This window comes from Odontesthes bonariensis, chromosome 20, assembly GCF_027942865.1.
Source record: "Odontesthes bonariensis isolate fOdoBon6 chromosome 20, fOdoBon6.hap1, whole genome shotgun sequence".
Taxonomy (NCBI): Eukaryota; Metazoa; Chordata; class Actinopteri; order Atheriniformes; family Atherinopsidae; genus Odontesthes; species Odontesthes bonariensis.
The window spans coordinates 28,874,652-28,897,469 of NC_134525.1; the positions used below are offsets into that span (position 1 = coordinate 28,874,652).

A 22,818-nucleotide genomic window follows, 5' to 3' on the forward strand; every position below is an offset into this window, starting at 1 on the left:
AATACAGGCACTATTTTGAGTTTGTGTCAGCTAAAGGCGCTAGCATGGTTGACGCGTCTGTCACGGCGGTGGCGGACCGTGACGTATCAGGCCTGGCGCTTCCCTTGAAAAGACGGCGCAGCGCGGTGTCGTGCACCAGTCGATTTTTGTAACTTGGCGGCGCCACCAACGTAAAACCGGATGGACCGTTGTGAGACCAGGCTCAGTGAGGAGGTGCGTTTGTACAGACAGCTGTACGAAACTGCAGTGAAACAGCACAGGGAGCACGTAAACTCCCAAAACTGGTCCACAGAGATGGGCAGAACTTTGGGGAGAGAGGGAGAGTTCTGTAAGAATGTGTGAAGGAAGCTACGGGACAGATACGTGAAGGCAAAGAAGAGGGCAGAGACTCAAAAAGTGGTGATGCCGGGGGCTTCAGACCATCACCTCTTTTAACTGAATTAAAAAATTAAAATGATCCGAATACTGCAGCAGTATCATTAGACAGTATTCCTGCTCTTCATTGTTTTCTTCTCCACTTTCGTGGTTGTAGAGTAGCGGTAACCTTCACATAGCAGCGCCACCTCTGTGACGGAGAAAATTGCAACTACTGGCGCATCGACTTGCGCCACTATATATGGCGGGCACGAACTCGTGACGTCATCAACACCGCTTACGCGAGCAGACGCGGCAACCATGCTAGAGCCTTAAAGATGGTAACATCAAGGTTCGTTGTACACTCTGTGCTGGCGACAAAGTGCTATCTAGCTTCAAAAACATCAACAATTTAAAGAAACATTTGCAGTCGCTGCACTGCACAGTCAAGCTTACAGAGCAAGTCCCACCAGGTGGTGCGAAGCAGAGAGCTGCGACTAATGCAGGAGGTCCCCCACACCCAAAAAACAAAAGCTGGACTTCGGTGTAAAACTAGTAAGTGGGGGAGAGTTGAAGAGGTTGGTCGGGCAGTATGTAGTAGAGGAAATACTTCCCTTAAACACGGTTGACTCACCCTCGTTTTGTGCCATAATAAACAAGATCGCCACTACTATCAGTGCCAAGCTGCCTCACAGAGTAGCTTTTTTTTCTTACCTGGAGAAGGAGTATGCAGAGATGGAGAGAAATCTGAAGGCCGCGCTGAATGAGGTCGACTTTGTGTCAACTACTGCGGATATTTGGACTGCTAACAACAGAAGCTATATGGGAGTAACGCTCCACTGGATCAGTAGGTCCACATTAGAGCACAACAAGGCTCCATTGGCATGTAGGATAATTTGCGGTAGACACACTTATGATTCTATTGGTGCAGAAATCGAAAACATTCACTCTTCATTTCATATGGACTACTCAACAAAGTAGTTGCAACAGTGACTGATAATGGATCCAATTTTGTGAAGGCATTTAAAGTTTATAAGCCTGTCACAGAGTCCGATGATGAGACGGAGGAGGAAGAGTCCACCCCCACAGATGATGATGATGTCACTTTTTTAGATCTGTCAGAAATCCTCTCAGCTGAGAATGAAAGTGATGGCCAGCTGTCTCTTCCCCTGCACCACAGGTATGTCAGGTCAAGAAAGACTGTCAGTTTTTATTATGTCATTTGTAATTATTGTTTTTATTATTTCATTGTACAGCACTTTAGGCAACTGCAGTTGTTGTAAATGAGACATATTAATAAACTTGACCTTGTTCCTGTGACACAAGGTACCTTTCTTTTTGGTGTTAAATCAGAAACCCATGCTTGCATTTTTACACCCACAAACACACTTACTAAAATGTATTCAAATGCAAATTATGATTCAGACCATGTACTGTTCACCACTCAGCAATAATATTAAAACCACTGATGGGTAAGGAGAGAAACATTGTTCATCCTCAGACAATGCAATATTCGAGGACAATCGGAATCCTGGCAAGAAGGACATTAAATTGTACAAGGCTACATGCAGGTAGAAGTATCAAAATTGCAATGATTTTATTTTCTATACATAATAAAGTTATCAGTTTGCAGCCATGCCTAATCATACTCACAATGTCACCCAGATAAATAGCTATAACATTGTTAGACTTTGTAATTAACATAGTGCCAAAGGACTGTTTTGGGTCAGATTGACAAAGAAGCTGAACAAAAAATGTAAACTGCTGGCCGATGTTCGCTGGTAGGTTTGATAGAATACTGTGTTCAACCAATGAGAATTCACTTCTGTTGTATTTTAACATCTCTGGGTGAGACACAAAGGCTTACAGATTATGATTTTGTGCTATCACAGACAGATTATCAGGTCTGCCATCTTGGAACAAGAGCAAAACACACACCAAGTGGCTTTCTTGCTTCTACTATTTTCTACACTTAGCGTGTGCTAATTTCTCATCTAGTGTGCCCCAGCTTTTCATTTAATCAGTTCTTCACAGTGCATATAGACAAATTAAGTAGTCAAGTAGTCAGGATTGGTTTGTGTAATATTCTATGAAGTATACACACATCTGATGTCCACTTTATGAGACTGTAGGTGGTGCTCTGCAGATTTAAAAAAAAAGAAAGGTGGATTTTGCTCACAATATCACTCTTAACTCATAAAAAAAATTAAATTATTAAAAATCTCAATATTCTAAGGGACATGAACCCATTACGAGCAGATGCAATATTTTAATGGTTTTACTTCTTAAACCTTATGCACTGTGTGCGTTGCATCAACACATCAAAATGAAGCCAATCATTTAAGAAATTAAATGGTTTTCATTTAATGTTTCTACTCTGCTCAGAGGCTCAATGATAACATGCTGTAGTTAACAGTTTTAAGGTTTTCTGAAAACCCTAAGATTTTAAAGTCCATAGGGATCCATAGGTTGTAATAGGTTAATAACATTTGAAGTAATTTTAGTATATATATATATATATATATATATATATATATATATATATATATATATATATATATATATATATATATACACATATACATACATTATCCAGACAACTAAATGTTTTGCAATATGTGGGGTGAAATTTGCTGACTGGTATTGCTTGAGAAACATATTTCTGACAGAATCATCAGCAAATCTGCAAGTTTCATGGTTTGAGGAGACAGTTCTTAGAGCTATTTGTTTTGCTCTTACACCTCACATACAATGGCAAACAAGCATCATGTTTGTAATTGCAAATATCTAGTACTTTTATTTTGAAAAATGTTTTTTTTACATTTACACTCATTTTTAAAAACAAATGTATAAATGTGTTCATAAGAAACATGCATTCATATTCAGGATTTTTGCCCAACATTTGTCCAGTTGACATTCCCTGAAATAGCTAGACTACAAATTTTCAACCGCAGAAATCAGAAGAGCACCCTACAGCAGAATCTTCATCTCCTGCAGAATGTCCAGTGTGTGAAGAGAGCAGCAGCTGTAGAAGTTTGGTCACCACCACAACATTGAGACTATTTCCTAAAACTCTGTATTGCTGAATGGTAGAGATGTGCTCCGGAAAAGCTGCAAAGACATTCAAAGAGAATTAGGTTAACAAAAATAATTAGGTAAATAAAGAAATCAAGCAAACACTGGGATGTGTAATAATCCAACTCTATAAAGGCTTTTTGTAAAACGGAATCAGTGAAAAGCTGGCAGTAATTCCTCTTATATCACTGCTGTACAAAGTGAGACATCTCTTCGGGCTCAGGGTGGATTGACTTCTTAGTAACAACTATTTAAAATAGTTTAGGACTGATTTACAAACAAAAATGTAAGAAGGTGAGGGTGGTTAATGATAAGGATATACTCCAAATATAATAAAATAAAATCAGTCTGGATGTTACAGCCACGTTATACAGGAATACAGATGTTACTGTTAGCAGTAATTCTTCACCTCTATCCTCAGGAATTCACTGACTAAATACTGGACTGCCATCGCACTAGTGGCAACTTGTTGCAGTAGCTCTGGATATATTGAGTCTTGCTTTGTGTCTTCTTGAGGTTTTTTTATAAGCTCTTTTTTCAAAATGCAGATTTTTTTACGACACCTTGTTTGGATGTTTGTTAATAGAGTGATTTTTGCTGGTAATTTTGACACCTTTTGACATTTCAGAGCAGGAACAAAATGGAGAAGAAGGAAGAGGTGTAAAAAATGTCTTCCTTTGATTGTCACAGGAAAACTGAGATCTCTAGCAGGACTAGCTTCGAGCCCAAATGAAAATGCAGCAGGAATATTGGAAAAGCAATGTAATTTGTTTCACTGAGAAATGGCTGCAGGAACAATTCTAACACCTCTTTACCTAACAATTCTAACACCTCTTACCTAACAAACTATATAGGCAGACAAAGACTGCAGACATACATTTAGCAGTAAAGTAGGAGAGATTGCAATTGTAGCGTGCTCACAGAAGAGGAAGAAAGAAATGTTTACATTAAAATCATCCATTTTCAAACCAAAGACATTCCACTGTTTACGACCCTTTTTAACGGATTACCTTAAGAACATAAAATGGCCAGATGCGAGCTGACCAACTGGGGTCCCTTTGTTCCAGAGACACTCTCCCCCAAACCAGCTACGCATTATAAATTATGCAAACCGACACCTTCTGATAAGAAAAACCAGCAACATCTACCTCCCTTTCTCTCACTCAATCCCAGGAATGCGCCGATCCGCTATTTTCAGAAAGTGAAAATAGACCACAAACCTCACTTTTCCTGGACTAAAAGTGTGAAAATCGTTACTGGACAAATCCACAGGTCATTTTAAGACTTTCCATATCTTTCTACGGGGGTTATTCGAAAAGTTATAAAAACATTATTTTTATAGAAATTCTCCGGTGGAGCCACAGCGCCACCCAGAGGACATGGATGACGGACACTTTTCACCATGTCAGCCTAATAACCAGGGACACTTAAAACTATGGATGTTTTAATGTTCTCATTATGTGCAATGCATAACTTTAGGTTATTTACATAACCCCGGTTCTCTGAGTAATATGAGTGAGATGTCTCACTATGGGATGCACGCCCCCGCTGCAGACCTCAGAAGCATCAATCTCATTACGCCAATCCTGATTGGCTGGTGAAACGTGTCCGTCCGCACCAGGTAGTCCCACCTACCTTAAATACCTCCTGCGGACGGCACCACGTCATTCAAGATAAGCACCTCTTCTCACTCGCCCAAGCAAGAAGGGTTGTCTGGTGAGACATCTCACTCATATTACTCAGAGAACCGGGGTTATGTAAATAACCTAAAGTTCTCTTTCATAATATTTCGCTCGATGTCTCACTATGGGATATGGTTGCTCCCGTATTGCCAGACAAGCTTATCCAGCGTCCACCAACCCATAGGGATAAGTACACTGTTCCAATCAGGACAGCAAAACCGCTCTAGCCACGCACGGAGCGGAGACGTCCAGCATATAGAAACGGACAAAAGTGAGAGGCGAGGACCAACTCGCTGCAGCACAAACGTCCTGAACAGTGACTCCCCTGAATAAGGCCCAGGATGCGGCCAAGCCCCGAGTCGAGTGCGCTCGCAGGCCCACAGGTGGCTGCAAACCCTGACTCGTATAAGCCAAAGCAATCGCCTCCACCACCCAGTGGGATAGACGCTGCTTTGTGACAGGTTTCCCCTTATGAGGGTTAGCCCAGGAGACGAACAGCTGATCGCTCCTCCTGAAACCCCTCGTCCTGTCCATATAAGTGCTCACTGCACGGACCGGACATAACGCATGCGACATCTGCTCACCTGGTGAGGCAGCAAAAGCCACAAGGTCAATAGGAGAACATGAGCCCACCACCTTAGGCACAAAGGCCGGGTTGGGCTTCAAAATCATCCTCACATCCCCCGGAAAGAGCTGAGCGCATGAGGGATGCACTGAGAGCGCATGGATGTCACTGACCCGTTTAGCCGAAGCCAAAGCCAGCAACAACACTGTCTTGAGAGACACGTGTTTCAAGTCTGCCCCCTCCAGTGGTTCAAAGGGAGGGCCCTTAAGCCCTTCCAGGACCACGGCCAGATCCCATGGTGGTACCAGCGGTCTGGACACGGGGAGAAGCCTGCGCGCTCCCTTCATAAAGCGGCAAACCAGCGGGTGCTGGCTCGCTGTTAGCTTCCCGAAACCCACGTGACAGGCGGCGATAGCCGCCAAGTACACTTTAACCGTGGAGAAAGCTTTTCCTTTGTCAATCAGGTCCTGCAAGAATGACAATATCACTCCTACTGGACACTGAAAAGGAATGTGGCCATTTCTGTGACACCACCCCTCAAACACTCTCCACTTACAGTCATACAGAGACCTAGTGGAGGAGGCTCGAGCGTTTTGTATAGTGGAAATCACCCGCTGTGAAAGACCCACAGCTGACAGATTTAGCCACTCAGGGGCCAGGCCCACAGTGCCAGGCGCTCTGGGTGCGGGTGGAAGACCGCTCCCCCCCCCTGTGATAGCAGGTCCCTGCGAAGCGGGAGCTGCCAGGGCTGAGCGCACATCAGCTGATATATCTCCGTTAACCAATGCATCGCAGGCCAATGCGGAGCTATCAAAATCAGTGCGTGGCCGTGCTCCCTCACTCTGGACAGAGTGGGGGGTATCAAGGCCAGGGGGGGGAATGCGTAAAGACGCTCGCGCGGCCAGGCGTGCGCTAGTGCGTCTACGCCGAGGGGAGCATCCATGCTGCGGAGAGAGTAAAACAGCGCGCACTGCGTGTTGTCTCTCGATGCGAACAGATCCACCACGGCCCGGCCGAAACGTGCCCATATCTGTTCCACAATCTCCGGGTGCAGAGTCCACTCCCCGTATACCGGCGCGCCCCTGGACAACAGGTCCGCACCCGTGTTCAGGACTCCCGGGACGTGCGTCGCTCTCAGGGAGAGGAGACGACCACAGCTCCACAGGATCAGTCTGCGTGCCAGCATATGCAACTGACGGGAGCGTAATCCCCCCTGACGGTTGATATACGCCACCGTAGTCGTATTGTCCGTCCTCACCAGGACATGGTGACCCATGAGAGACGGAAGGAAATGTTTCAGGGAGAGGAACACCGCTGAAAGTTCCAGAAAATTTATGTGAGAGCGCTGGAGATCCACACTCCAGCGGCCCCTCACAGACCGGCCCTCGTGAATTCCGCCCCAACCTGTCAGGCTGGCGTCCGTAGTGACCACTTTCCTGGACAGGACGGAACCCATGGGCACCCCGTGGGTCAGAAAGGACGGGACCCGCCAGTGGCGCAGTGCCCTGGCACACCCCGGTGTGACCAGCACTCTCCGTGCGCCATGACGCACGGGATCCAGCCCGCATGAGGCCACCCAGAGCTGGAATTCCCTCATGTGGAGCCGGCCAAGATGGACTACGAGTATGGCAGACGCCATCAGCCCGAGTAACCGCAGACATAATCTGAACTGAACAGATTTGCCTGGACGGAAGAGCGCGAGACATGCCCTGAAAGCTTTCACTCGGTCCCCCGAGAGACGCGCTGTGAAAGTCACCGAGTCCAGGGATAATCCCAGAAAGATTATGCCCTGTGCCGGGGACAGCAAGCTCTTTTCCGCGTTTATCACGAAACCCAGATCGGATAGGTGTCGTATGAGAATACGCGTGTGCGCCCTGGCCTCCTGCTCCGATTGTGCCAACAGCAGCCAATCGTCCAGATATGTGGCCAAGCGGATGCCCTGCCGTCTCAGCGGGGCTATTGCCGCTTCCGTGCACCGCACAAACACCCTCGGGCTTAAGGACAGACCGAAAGGGAGCACGCGGTACTCGTAACAGATCCCCCGGAAAGCAAATCTCAGATACTTTCTGTGGGGAGGATATATCGGGATGTGGAAATACGCGTCTTTCAGATCTACAGAAGTGAACCAGTCGTTCTGTCTCACAAGACGCAGCAGGGATGCGTGTGTTAGCATCCTGAACTTGTATTTCCTGAGATATTTGTTCAGAGCACGTAGATCCAGGATAGGGCGAATTCCGCTCCCCCCCCGTTTGGGGACCAGAAAATACCTGGAGTAAAAACCGCTCTGACACTGTGCGGGAGGTACGACACAGATTGCTCCTTTGTTTAACAGTGAGAGGATTTCCTCCTGTAAAACACGAGCTGACTCTCCCTGAGCCTGGGAGTATATTATACCGGCGAATCGCGGGGGAACAGCGGCGAACTGCAGCCTGTAGCCCCTCGAGATCGTCTTTACCACCCAGGGTGAGGCTGCGAGAGCGGCCCATCGCTCCCATCTGGGGGAGAGAGTGGACACACACCGCAGCCCCTCCGCCGTGAGAAGCCCCAGCCGCGGTGCGACGGCGCCCTCTCCTGGCGGAACAGTGACATGACCCCCGGGTGACGCTGCGCGTTTCTGCCCGGGAGGACAGAGCAGCGGCCGGGCCCACACACCCCTCGCCCCGGGGAAAGCCGTGGCTTTTCGCCGAGGGGGGACAGCGGGCGTCACCACCACGCTGCTTATTTTGATATTTTGTTTGGCTTTTGTTAGCTGAGCCCTCGGCCTTTGGCCTGGATGCTGCAGCGGGACACATTTTATTTTCTTTACAGAAATGTGTGTGCTTGTGCGTGCTTGTGGACATGAGAGAGGGGCAACTGCTGAACCCTCCGCCGTCAAATGTCCGTCTCCCCCGGTCTGCTCTGGCACGGTCCGTGGCAGCCGGGAGACGGGGGCGTGGTGGGCCTCCGGGAGCACGCTCAAAAGCCGAACAGGTGGAGCTGGTGAACGGGGAACATCCAGCTGCATCACCGGTGAAGAGAGGGGCGATCAGGCCGCTCTCTTCTTTTTCCTGGCCTGGTTGAAGACAGCTTGCACGGGCTGTGCCGGCGGAGCTGCAGCCGGGACCGAGGGCTTCCTGGGCCAGCCGGCCCGAGCGGGCGGGGGGCCCGGGGCGAGCTGGGGTTTCGTCTGTTTGGGCGTTTTAAACTGCGAAACCTGGGAAGCGGCCTGTGCGAAGCTTTTACGCTGCACAGTCGGAGAGGGAGCCGGGGACTTTCGAGGGAGGCAGAGCCGAAGAGCTTCATCCTCCTTCTTTTTGGCTTCACACCGCCGTTGCATCGAGTCCAACGCGGAGCCGAAAATCCCCCCCGGGACAATGGGCATGTCCAGGACGTCCTCCTTCTCTCTGTCCGACAGGTTGGCGAGGTTGAGCCACCTCGCTCGTTCCTGCAGAACCATCGTCCCCAGCGCTTTTCCCGTGGCCCGGACCGCGCAGCGTTGGACACGGAGACACAGGTCGGTGATGACCGGTATCTCCTCCCACGTAGCTGGGTCCTGAGTTTGCCCAAAATCCTCACACAACTCAGCCTGGTAAGCCGTGAGCAGGGAGAGGACATTGAGCGCTCTGGCCGAAAGCGCCACCGCCTTGTAAGCCTTTTCAGTCAGGGCTGACTGAAAACGGTCGGACTTGGACGGCAGACTGGGGCTCCGGGAGGACACTGCTGACAGCCGGGGGTGAAGGTGGGCTGCAACGAGTGGCTCCATCGGAGGCATGCGGAGCAGACCCAGGCTCTCCATCGCCTCACAGTCGAGGGACGAGGCCCCGGGAATCGGGCTCCTGCTGCTGTATGGGCGGTCTCTCCATGAGCGCGCCACCTCATCCAGCAGCTCTGGGAAGACGGGGAGAAGTTGCTTCGTCGCGCTCTTGGCCAAGGGCAATTTCTTCCCCTCGTAGCGGGATCTGGAGGTCTCAGCTACGACAGCAGGCCAGGGGATGCAAAGCCGGGCAGCAGCGCGTTTGCACACGTCGAGCATGTCCGAGCTGGCGAGGGGAGAAGCTGGTGTGCTGCTCTCATCTCCATCCCGAGAGGCGACGGAGGCCGTGGGCTGTGCAGCCCGGGCCGGAGTGATGAAGATGTCTTCCTCGTCGTCATCCTCTGATATGAGGAGGTCCGAGGCGGCATCTTCATCGTCCCCATAGTCCAACAATAGGACGTCTTCCTCCTGCGGGGGATCCGCGGCTAGGTCGAGCTGGGAGCCCCAGCTGGCGCTAGCCTCCGGTACCGCCACCGCAACAACCCCTCTCTCCTCTCCACCCTCGACGGCGGCGCCGTCGGAAGGGAGATAGGGGTCATGTCCAGACAAGCTAGCTTGGCGGGCTAGCCGTCTGCGGAGACTCTTGATGGTGAACACCGCACAGTGTTGACACGAGCCGGGGACGTCGATAGCCAGCCGGGCGTGTTGCAGCCCCAGGCAGCTCGAGCAGACCTGGTGTGGATCTTTACTCGATATCTTGTTCCCACAGCGACAGGGACGGGCCCCGGAGTCTCCGTGCCCTCTGGTGTGAGGGGTTTTGTCCTCCATTCCTCGCGAGCTGGTGTGCAGGCAGGGAGTTGAGGCAGTTAACTGGTGTGCTAACTGTGAAGCCGAGAGGATAGCTGGTGTGCTAACGCTCGGGACTCGAACAGCCGTGGTGAGGCGCCGAGGACAGTGCTGGCCAAGCCGTGGAGAGGCGAGGAAAGCACTGAGTTCGATCTGGTGTGACCGACGAAGCAAAAAGTATCCAAGGCTAGCTAGCGCCCGGCGACAGAAGCTGAGTAAGATCCGTCTGCGGACAGTTAAGCTAGCTAGCCAGAGGACGCGAGATATGCTCCGAGTGAGAAGAGGTGTTTGAATGACGTGGTGCCGTCCGCAGGAGGTATTTAAGGTAGGTGGGACTACCTGGTGCGGACGGACACGTTTCACCAGCCAATCAGGATTGGCGTAATGAGATTGATGCTTCTGAGGTCTGCAGCGGGGGCGTGCATCCCATAGTGAGACATCGAGCGAAATATTATGAAAGAGAACCCAATGGTGTTAATTCTACAAGTATTAATCAAAGGAGCTGTAGTTACTCTCATTAACAAGGTTCCCCAAAAAGTTGTCATACCATTTTATCCTGATAATATGAAGTATCGTATGCTGATAACTGTTCCATGCTCATATTTGTGTGTATGCCTGCTTGTATGCAACATTATTGTCTGTTAGGAACATTATATTGTCTAAATCAATGTAACGTAGGCAAATGCGTTTGAAAGGGAGAATTCCCCTTTTTTTCTTAGTTTTACAGTTCCACCCCCCTTTTTAGCTTTTTGGGTTGGGGGTCAGCTAAACGCTGATTGGATGAAAGCTGACAAGTGACCTCAGGCTTAAAGGCCGAAGCGCGCACGAGACTCACTCTCTTACTTTTTCAATTCGTAACTCTGGGACCTCCCGGTGGTCTTCCAAAAGCCTCGACCACTCCCTTTGTCCCCTCAGCTCTCTCTCTTGTCTTCAAACCCGCAGCTCCCAACTATCTCTCTGTTTTACTCCGTAACTATTAATTCCCATTTTTTTTTTACTTTCTTTTTTTTTCTAAGTCTGGTTCCGATACCCGCGAGTGTTGGCTAAACTTGGACAGCATCGGTCAAACTCACAGGTTCTACACAAGGAGAAGGAAGAGTGATGTCCCCCTGTCTGTTACCACGGAGACACAGCCTCCACGTCGACGCTGAACAGGAAAGAATCACGCATTTCACGCATCTTCTACCCCTACCACCAAGTAAGGCCCTGAAATTCAAATCTTTCAAGAAGCCGGAGAAACGGGATCCATTCTCTGAAGAATGGGGGACGGTGCAGGAATCCTGAAAAGCGTTTAAGCCAGATTAACTCGCCGGTTAGGATCCAGACTTTAACATATTAGCCCCAGGTCACTACTCATCCCTTATAGTTAAGTTAGTTTTCCCTTTCAACCGTATGTCCTTATAAATACTGCAAATTACCCATATTTCTGTCTCTTATCAACTGTTCATATATTTGTGGAATGTTGAATAAATATGTGTAAGTAATTCATCAGAGCGTCACGGATAGTTTATTAAGCCGGTTGTCACTTCAATCAGAACTTATTTTCAGTGAGATTGCTCATTTTATTGTCTTAACAGTTTTCCTCTTTGGACTGTAATTTAAAACAAGTTAAAACAACAAAAGAGGTGGTGCCCCGAATTAATTAATAAAGTGCTTAATGCTACATTTTATGGTGCCCTCCGCGTGAGGCATATTGCAAAATAACCACGCTTACCAAAGCTGTCTGTGAGCATATATTTCTGCTGTTACTGTATTCAAAGAGTAGGCTAAGAGTTGACGGAGAATAAAGTTAAGGAGCCGAATAACGACCTTATGGACGCATAACGTCGTTGTTTGAAGTTTTCGTAATAGATAGTATTACAAAGACACAGAAAGCACATTCAGCGCCGACTGGATGTGTTTTTCCCAAGTAATTTTGCATGCAAGAGCGTGTTAAAAACGCTCAATAATATATGGCCAAGTGGTGATTAATGGTTGCGAGTATCCAACGTTGATTTAACTACCCTGAAGACAGAGATAATTATCCGCGAGAGTCCGGTATTGTCTGCTGAATTCAGAACTCCGTGCCGAAGCTAGAAGTAGCTACCTAAGCTTTTGCAGCTGGACTTTGTTTACAAATCAGCCAGGAGAAATAGAGACGGCATGGCGAGAGTTCCCGTGGCCGGTAAAGTGACGTCTGCACGGCGTGTGTATTGTGAATCCCCGAATAGAAAGGGCGATTAAAGTCAATTTTGAAGAGTTGAAGTGCCTAAAGGCAAGTCTGTTTTAACTTGGTGTTCGTATAACGCTCACGAGCCCAATTGAGTCAGCACGTTGGTAGAGAACTGACGTGCTGGGAGCCTCCTTAAAAAAGTTAAGGTGGAAAGTTGGAGACCGCCGCGTCTCGCAAGTGCTGCTGTTTTTCTGCAAAGCTGTTGATGAAAGCTGTGTTGGAAACCGCCGTGTTTCTCTTTGTGTAACATGAATGCTAATGTTTAAGGCTTTGCGTTGATGCTACGAGGCTAAAAGTGCTATGAGCTTAGCCACACACTAAGACGAGTCTTCCTGAGTGGGAGGTGCCAAAGTCGTCAACATCTGACGTCAGCACTTTCTCACTCTGCTCACCGGAAGTCCGCTGGAAATAACACAAGAACGAGCCTTAGCGTCATCTGCTGGTAGCTTGGTTAATTACAACATAAAGTGAAGGAATTCTGGGAAATGGTGTTTGACTAACAATCTGACCAGCGCCATTGTAACTTGTGGTGAAGTGATTGAACTGAAAAGCAATCACGTGGTTCACAACTAATTCCTGTACTAACAATGACTGTTTGCATAACTTGTTTAAGGGTTTAAGAGAAAAACGATTCTTAAATAAATAGGAAATTTAAAATCAGAAAACTCAACAGTAACTGATTTTTAAGGTTAAAAGAGAGTCAATATAACACGGTGAATTATATCCACACCTCCTAAATCGTGACACCCCAATCAGTGACCCCAAAACTAACATCATTAGAAAAGGAATGACACTTGGAAGAAGGAAAGAACTTATCAATAATTTGGCTTAATCAAGTAAGATAAATTTTATTAAGGAATACTTCTTTTGAATTTTCTTTTGTTTGATTATATCCATCTTGTCGTTGTTAATTTTATTTTGTTTTAAGTTTAATTTCTAAATCAATTTTGAATTAAACAATTTTAAGCGATAATTTCTTTTTGATCATTAAATTTTTTTTTTTAATTTTTTTTTTAACTTTAAAAAAAAAAAAAAAATGAAATTTTTTTTTTTATTAAAACATTTTTTTGTTTTGTTTTGTTTTCTCTTTCTTTCAAAATAAGATTTTTCTCCTTCACGTCTCTTCCCTTCTTCCAGACACGCCAAACTTAGTCTATAACTTGCATAACTGATTACCACAGTTACGCGTAAAACAAATAGATTAACAAAACTTTTCTCGACAAATCAACATGACTTCTGACACGTCCAGTCAGGACGATCCATTCGAAGCAAGGGAAAACACCCTGATGGATTTGACTGAAGAGCTAATTCCAGGTTATGTCAACCAAATAACAGGCACTAACCCCAACAAGCTCGGGCCAATAGTGTCAGAACTAATAAAAGGAGTGGAAGCGAAGACGCCCAAAGACAAAACTTTAACAAAGTTATTGGGGAGCTTAGCTGTCATCTTCTCCGCACGATTCAAACATGCACACAAGGTGGTGGAGCAAGCCGCTGAAAAACTCAAAATTCGGTCGCAAACGATAACGCAATTACAGGAGGAAAATAAATTCCTCCAACATAAATTAGAAGTCTCTGAAAGGACAGCAAGCCAAGCTGCTGACCAAATAAAGAACTTAACAACCCAGGTTGAACAATCAGACAGAGACATGAATCAACTAAAAGGGATAAACGGGGAGCTTGGGGAATCGCTCCAGCAGTGGCAACAAGACTTGCTGGCTAACCAAACTAAGCTGGAAGAGGTTAATAAAGCCCATAAGGACTCGCAGCAACCTCTCCACGACGCCCTGCAGAAAGTGCAGGAGTTGAACACTGAAGTCGCATCCTATGAGACGCATCTCAGTGCTAAACAAAAACAAATACAGCTTTTACAGGAACACCTCGGCGAAGCTAAAGATAAAATCAATGAAGCGTATCAGCAAAACGAACGCCTAACAGGAGAGTTGATAAATGCAAAAAGAGATTTGCGTCAGTCCTTGGAGGCTGAACGCAAACTGAAAATGCAGGATCCCTCTCAACCAGAAAAGGACAAAATCTACTTAAAATCACGTCCAGCCGCGAAGTAAGTAGATTCATCGAACGTCAGCTTGATTACATCCAAAATGATTACGGTGAGTCTGTCAAACGATGGAGAGGGAATTTTCAGATGAGCTGTCTCAGTCTGGTCTAAGTACCGCCATGATGATTAAGCAGGGACGTAGTGAGCTGCCTCAGCAGTACTATTACCGTCTCCTCAAAGCTTATTTTGGCTCACGCAACGACAAGGGAATGGAGGAAGATATAAATTTCAAAACTCTCTTCATCCAAAATCTCCATCCCGTTACTAGTCACCACTTGGTGACTAGTAACACAGACTAGTCACCAAGAAGCAACACAGAAGGTGACATGGCTAATCCGCGCACAGCCACAATTGTGCAGCTCCGTGAGTGGGCCACTTTAGGTTTCCAGAAACATAGACAAGCTAAGCAGCCAGAACATAATACTGTTCTGACGCTGAACGCCGAACACCCACCTATGGAGCTCGAAGGAGCCCAAAGGGGTAAGGCAACTGGTCACGAGACCCGACCACAGCGGTCTAGTGAAAGTCACAAGACATCACAGACTCAGCCGTCTCATCCGGGAGACGGCTACTCGAAACCTCACTGGCCCAGTAAAGAGCGATCTTACTCACGCGCAGAACACAACGAACCTCCTTCTAACCCTCACAGAGGAAAGTTCTTCCCAAACCGGTTCCCCAAATACCCAGCTCGGGAGAATCAGGGTGACTATAAAAATAGGCCTCGGGACAGACATCCACGCACGGAATAGTCCCAATTACCTCAACAGGAATCGAATGATTCACACAAAAGGAACCACAAAGACTCTCCAGGCATGAGATCTGAAAAGGAAAAAGAAGCCTTTGGTCTCAGCCAGGATGAAATAGACAATATTAAACGTTTGTTGCAAGAAATGAAAGAAAAGAAAGTTAACAAAAAGTCTGATCTTCTGTCCATAACCGCTGTGACACAGAACCTGGCTCTGCCAGCTGATTCCCTTTCACAGCCAGAACGAGCAGCCGAGCCAACTCCAGAATCTGAGCTGGATCCACAGCAGGCTCAAACAGAGTCACAAACTCCTGTGAACAACACAGAAGAAGAGGTGAAAGATCCTCTCCCACCTAGCGCAGTCTTGGTTGTCCATGTGGATCAAAAAGAGATCTCCTCTGACCAGGATGCCTCTCTGATACAAGTTGAACCACCTGTACACCAATTTCTGTGCAACCTCTCTGAAAAGGGAGTCGCACGCAAGTTATACATCTCATTAACCTTAGAAGATGTGCTGAGACATGAAGCTCTCCTTGACACTAGGGGTGGGCGATATGGGCAAAAAAAAAATATCTCGATATTTTTTAGGATTTTCACGATAAAGATATTTTGACGATATTTAAAAAAAAAAATTAAAACTTGCATTAAGATCACAATAAAATGAACACAAGCATGCAAGTCTAAGCACACACGGCCGGTAGGCTACAGTGAAACTGCGAATGGCTCATTAAACCAGTTATGGTTCCTTTGATCGCTCTACCGTTACTTGGATAACTGTGGAAATTCTAGAGCTAATACATGCAAAACGAGCGCTGACCTTCGGGGATGCGTGCATTTACAGCACATATCAGGACCCCCTGCAGTTTGCTTATCGCCATGGAGTTGGAGTTGAAGATGCTATCATACACCTGCTTCAACAAACCCACTGTCATCTGGATAAAGCAGGCAGCACTGTGAGGATCATGTTCTTTGATTTCTCCAGTGCATTTAACACAATCCAGCCTGATCTCCTTTGTCTGAAACTCCAGAAGACTCAGGTGGAGGCCTCAACAATCACCTGGATTACTGACTACCTGACAAACAGACCACAGTTTGTCAGACTGAAGAATTGTGTGTCTAACCAGGTGATCAGCAGCACAGGAGCACCACAGGGGACTGTACTCTCACCATTCCTTTTCACTCTGTACACTTCAGACTTCCAGTACAAGTCAGACTCCTGTCATCTACAGAAATATTCAGATGACTCTGCAGTTGTCGGGTGTATCAGAGATGGACAAGAAGCTGAGTACAGAGAGCTGGTGGACCGCTTTGTGGCATGGTGTGGGAACAATCATCTCATCTTGAATGTTAACAAAACAAAGGAGATGATTGTAGATTTCAGGAGAAACGGGGTCAGATCAAACCCTGTTTCCATCATGGGAGAAGAAGTGGAGGTGGTTGAGGAATATAAATACCTTGGTGTTCATGTGGACAACAGACTGGACTGGAGACACAACAGTGAAGCAATCTACAAGAAAGGACAGAGCAGACTGTACTTCTTGAGGAAGCTAAGGTCCTTCAAGGTTTGCAACAAGATGTTGCAGATCTTCTACAAGTCTGTTGTTGAGAGCGTCATTTCCTCTTGCGTCATCTGTTGGGGCAGCAGCATCAGAACCAGGGACCTAAAAAGACTCAACAACCTGATAAAGAAGGCTGGTTCTGTTCTGGGGACGACTGTGGAACCTCTGTAGACAATAATGCAAAGAAGGATTTTGCATAAAATCAAGAGAATTATGGACAACCCTGAACATCCTCTCCATGAGACTGTTATCGGAAAACAGAGTCTCTTCAGTCAAAGGCTTCTTCAGTTTGGATGCAAAACGGACCGCTACAGGAAATCTTTCCTGCCCACAGCCATCAGCATCTATAATAACTCTTTGATTTAATTGAGCTACATCAACATTTAATTTCCCTCTGGGATAAATAAAGTATTTTTGAATTGAATTTGAATTTGAATTTATTAGACCCAAAACCCATGCGGGGTGCCTCTCGGGGTGCCCCGGCCGCTTTGGTGACTGATAACCTCGAGCCGTTTCTCAGGCTACTTCTCCCTCCGGAGAGGGAGCCTGAGAAACGGCTACCACATCCAAGGAAGGCAGCAGGCGCGCAAATTACCCACTCCCGACTCGGGGAGGTAGTGACGAAAAATAACAACACAGGACACTTTAAATCCTTTAACGGGGATCAATTGAAGGGCAAGTCTGGTGCCAGCAGCCGCGGTAATTCCAGCTCCAATAGCGTATCTTAAAGTTGCTGCAGTTAAAAAGCTCGTTGTTGGATCTCGGGATCGAGCTGACGGTCCGCCGCGAGGCGAGCTACCGTCTGTCCCAGCCCCTGCCTCTCGCTGTCCCAGCCCCTGCCTCTCGGCGCCCCCTCGATGCTCTTAGCCGAGTGTCCCGCGGGGTCCGAAGCGTTTACTTTGAAAAAATTAGAGCGTTCAAAGCAGGGCGTGGCGCTGTGGTAAGGGCAGAGGACCACTGGCGCCGCACTTTTTGGCGATTGAAAAAAAAAAAAAAAAAATTATTTTTTTTTTTTTTGCCTATATCTCGATATTGAAAATTACTCATCGTCAAAACAACATTCACGATAATTTCGTAAACGATACATATCGCCCACCCCTACTTGACACCGCCGCGGATATAACTTTAATGTCTCTATCTCTCTTTAACAGACTTCGTAAGGCAGCAAACCACGGCAATAAAGAGTTAAAACTCCAACCTTGTTCTCTGGAAGTGCGCCCGTACGCCTCTAATAACACTACTCTGTCAGCGGTATCTCTTATACAACTGTCAATCGGACCAATGACTCTGATTCATCCCGTGTATGTGTCATCGCTTGAGTCCATTCCTTTGCTTGTCGGAAAAGATCTTCTGAACCGTTTCGAGCCTTTACTTGATTTCAAACGATTGAAAGTGTGGGCACAGGTGCGAGAACCTCTGACGATTACTTTTCCGTACAATGAAGATTTTAGCTGCTATGTCCTTGAAAGTGAAAAGCACAACTCTGTCCAACAGATAACTTCACCCGAGCCGATGAGGTTGTCCACGGCAGTCCAGCTGCTCAGGCCGACCCTGACAACCTGATGACTCAGCTCGCGACACAACGAGACACTTTCCTGTGTGCATTACACCCGCCAGCCACGCAGGATGAGTACTGTCCACAGGTGCTCGGAGGTCTTGAACTGCAAAAGTCGCAGATAGATGATGTGATTATAGCTTTATGGGCTGATAAATCCGCAATCAGTAAGGATCTGTATGAGTCACTGGCACGAGAAAACGCCAATCTCCAGATGGTGAAAAAGACATTCCGTTTCCCATCAGATCCAACACCAACCACAACACTCACTGCCATGGGTGTTTGTGCTCTCACATTAAAGTGGAATAACAGAATGCTGGTTCACACTTTTCTAGTTATTCCCGACCTTCCACACTCAGTGTACGTAGGAAGCGATATACTGGTGAGACTGGGAGTCCAAATTGACACAGTAAATAACATTCTGTGGTCACTAACAACCGTGCGTGATTCTTCTTATCTGCCTGACGCAGACAACCTGAAGTCAGGACAGACAATTCCAGAGGTATGTCAAGTAGCTAACTTCCAACATGCCACAATACCAGCACGCACGGCGAATGTCCCTCTCCAGATATGCATGCAACCAGGCCAGAGTCTTAACCACTCACAAGCTCTGTTTCAACCTTCGCCACTGTTCTTCGAGCTTGGACTGTCCCTGGAAGCAACTCCTCTTTCGGGCCTAAATTCTAGGACCACATTCTTGCTGATCAACAACATCGGTGAGGAAGCCATACTGATCCCAAAAGGCACGCCACTGGGCTGGCTTATCAGTACTGACTTCCATGACTTTGAACTGGGCATCCCAATACTGGGACAAATCCCAACTCTACTCCTTCCAAAACATCAGACAACCCAGGTTGTCTACACAAAACCTTCAAGGGCGATCACACTCTTTTCGGTCGTGACTCTCGACCAAAACTCAGTCAGTCGCATTGATCTTAGTCATGATGAACAAATGACACTTCACACGGTTGACGTCTTGGCAGTTACATCAACCCCAGACTCTCCCGACGCACAGGAAAAGGTAACAACAGGGTCATCCCCTAATGTTGCTGATCAAATCGAAGAAGTGGTAACGCAAGCTAACGCTCTCGTAAATGACGAAGAACGCGACAAGCTACGCCAAACCCTTCTCAAATATCAGGACTTCTTCTCACTTGATTCTTCGGATTGTGGGTTAACCACAATCCACTCAATGCGCATTCCTACTCCACCAGACGCACCGCCAACTTTTGTGCGTCAGTATAAGATTCCTCTAGCATCACAGGAACCTATACAGGAAATAATTGACGACCTGTTGAAAAACGGGATCATTCGGCCTTGTAACAGCACTTACTCGGCACCTCTCTGGCCGGTCGTGAAACCCAATGGAAAATGGAGACTCACGATCGACTATCGCAAACTCAACCAACAGGTCCCTCTCTCGAGGTGGCCAATGACTCAGCTCGAACAAGAACTTCCTCGCGTTAAGAATGCCAAATACTTCTCCACTCTAGACGTGGCATCGGGATTCTGGACCATTCCAGTACACGCTGAGGACCAACACAAGTTGGCATTCACGTTCGCTAGCCGCCAATATACATTCACCAGGTGTCCTTTTGGCTACGCCAACTCACCTGGTGAATTTAACATATTTCTGAACAAAGCATGTCCTGATGCCAGCGAACGAGGTAACCTCATCTACGTCGATGACATCCTTCTCCGTAGCCCCAGCCTGGATGCACACATTCAGGAAATCGACCATGTCCTGGGTCAACTCACCACTGCGGGTGCAAAAATATCACTCTCAAAATGTCAGTGGTGCAAAACCAAAGTAGACTATGTCGGTCCTAGTAGGACCAAGTGGTGTCGAGCCACAAGTTAACCGCATCCAGGGCATCAGTAACATCAAAATTCCCTCAAACGTCTCAGAGCTCCGCAGCTTCTTAGGAGTCTGCAACTACTCTCGACAGTTCATTGAGAACTATGCCGACATAGCAAAACCTCAGAATGAACTACTTAAAAAGGAGACACCTTTTACCTGGGCTGAGCCACAACAAAAGGCCATGTCCACCTTAAAAGAAAAATTGTGCACAGCACCATGTTTAAACTACCCTAACTGCGACACACCATTCCACCTCGAAGTGGGATTCTCAACTCACTGCTTAAGCGGTGGTCTGTACCAGAAATACGACCAGGATAAAAGAGTAGTGGCGTACGCCAGTAAAACGCTAGCTATGCCTGAGTTGAAATATTCTGACTGTGAAAAAGCTCTGCTAGCCACAGTTTGGGCAGTTAAACATTTCTCCAACTACCTTGGAGGCCAAAAGGTCATTGTAGAAACACAACACCAACCTACCACGTTCCTTAACAGCCAACGTATAAGGGATGGAGTTGCCCGTGTGGCCTCATGGCTAATGGCTCTGCAAAGTTTCGACTTAGAAGTCCGCTACACGCAAAACAAAAAAAGCCCTCTCGGCACCGATCTTGCTGCATGTCAGAACTGCTCTACAGATACACCTCCACTGCGCGATTACAGACAAACCCTCACCTGTAACCAACCCCCACCATCACTACTACGATTCAATTCAAGTCAATTCAAATTCAATTCAAAAATACTTTATTTATCCCAGAGGGAAATTAAATGTTGATGTAGCTCAATTAAATCAAGGAGTTATTATAGATGCTGATAGCTGTGGGCAGGAAAGATTTCCCGTAGCGGTCCGTTTTGCATCCAAACTGAAGAAGCCTTTGACTGAAGAGACTCTGTTTTCCGATAACAGTCTCATGGAGAGGATGTTCAGGGTTGTCCATAATTCTCTTGATTTTATGCAAAATCCCTCTTTGCATTATTGTCTCCAGAGGTTCTACAGTCGTCCCCAGAACAGAACCAGCCTTCTTTATCAGGTTGTTGAGTCTTTTTAGGTCCCTGGTTCTGATGCTGCTGCCCCAACAGATGACGCAAGAGGAAATGACGCTCTCCACAACAGACTTGTAGAAGATCTGCAACATCTTGTTGCAAACCTTGAAGGACCTTAGCTTCCTCAAGAAGTACAGTCTGCTCTGTCCTTTCTTGTAGATGGCTTCACTGTTGTGTCTCCAGTCCAGTCTGTTGTCCACATGAACACCAAGGTATTCATATTCCTCAACCACCTCCACTTCTTCTCCCATGATGGAAACAGGGTTTGATCTGACCCTGTTTCTCCTGAAATCTACAATCATCTCCTTTGTTTTGTTAACATTCAAGATGAGATGATTGTTCCCACAGCATGCCACAAAGCGGTCCACCAGCTCTCTGTACTCAGCTTCTTGTCCATCTCTGATACACCCGACAACTGCAGAGTCATCTGAATATTTCTGTAGATGACAGGAGTCTGACTTGTACTGGAAGTCTGAAGTGTACAGAGTGAAAAGGAATGGTGAGAGTACAGTCCCCTGTGGTGCTCCTGTGCTGCTGATCACCTGGTTAGACACACAATTCTTCAGTCTGACAAACTGTGGTCTGTTTGTCAGGTAGTCATTAATCCAGGTGATTGTTGAGGCCTCCACCTGAGTCTTCTGGAGTTTCAGACAAAGGAGATCAGGCTGGATTGTGTTAAATGCTCTGGAGAAATCAAAGAACATGATCCTCACAGTGCTGCCTGCTTTGTCCAGATGACAGTGGGTTTGTTGAAGCAGGTGTATGATAGCGTCTTCAACTCCAACTCCATGGCGATAAGCAAACTGCAGGGGGTCCTGATATGTGCTGGTTTGCTTACACAGGTGGGTCAACAGGAGTCTCTCCAGGACCTTCATGATGTGGGATGTCAGGGCAACAGGTCTGTAGTCATTGATGTCTGAAGGATGAGTTTTCTTTGGTACCGGAACCAGACAGGATGTCTTCCACAACAGTGGTACCTTCTCTTGGGTCAAGCTAAGGTTGAAAAGGTGTTGCAGAATCCCACAGAGCTGCTCTGCACAGGCCTTCAGGACTCGGGGGCTGACACCATCTGGACCTGCAGCCTTGTTCCGGTTCAGTCTCTCCAACTGCCTCTTCACCTGACTTCTAGAAACAGAAAAGTGGGAGGGGGAGGCAAAGGGGACAGCAGCATCTCCTGATTGGGTTGAAGACAAACTAGTGGAAGCAGAAGAATCCATGACTGAGGTGGAGGTGGAGATGTTACAGGAAAGCTGTGGGTCAGAGGAGGGTGGGATGTCTCTTTGGCTGGGAACAGGAGGGGAGGATGGTGAGCTTGTTCCTGAACTGAACCTGTTGAAAAATGTGTTCAGCTCATTTGCTCTGTCCAGACTTCCATCCATCCGATCCTCCCTCTGCTTGAGGCCTGTGATCTTCTTCATTCCTGACCACACATCTCTGATATTGTTCCTCTGCAGTTTACTCTAAAGCTTCTTTCTATACACCTCCTTGCTCTCTCTGATCTTGACTTTGAGCTGCTTCTGTATATTCCTCAGTAACT

At 47.1% G+C, this 22,818-nt stretch overlaps 1 protein-coding gene and 1 non-coding gene across 2 annotated transcripts in view; one reads left to right on the top strand and one right to left on the bottom strand.

Moving 5' to 3' along the window:
• Positions 1–2,900: 2,900 nt before the first annotated feature.
• trdmt1 (tRNA aspartic acid methyltransferase 1) overlaps positions 2,901–22,818 on the bottom strand; it is a 73,785-nt gene continuing 53,867 nt past the window's right edge. The window contains exon 11 of the mRNA XM_075452897.1: positions 2,901–3,465. Within this exon, the coding sequence (XP_075309012.1) occupies positions 3,299–3,465 (167 nt within the window). The 3' untranslated portion in view covers positions 2,901–3,298. The remainder of the gene's footprint in view (positions 3,466–22,818) is intronic.
• Positions 17,297–17,546, top strand: LOC142370538 (18S ribosomal RNA). The gene has a single exon (XR_012767867.1). It is a non-coding gene; the product is annotated as an 18S ribosomal RNA (ribosomal RNA).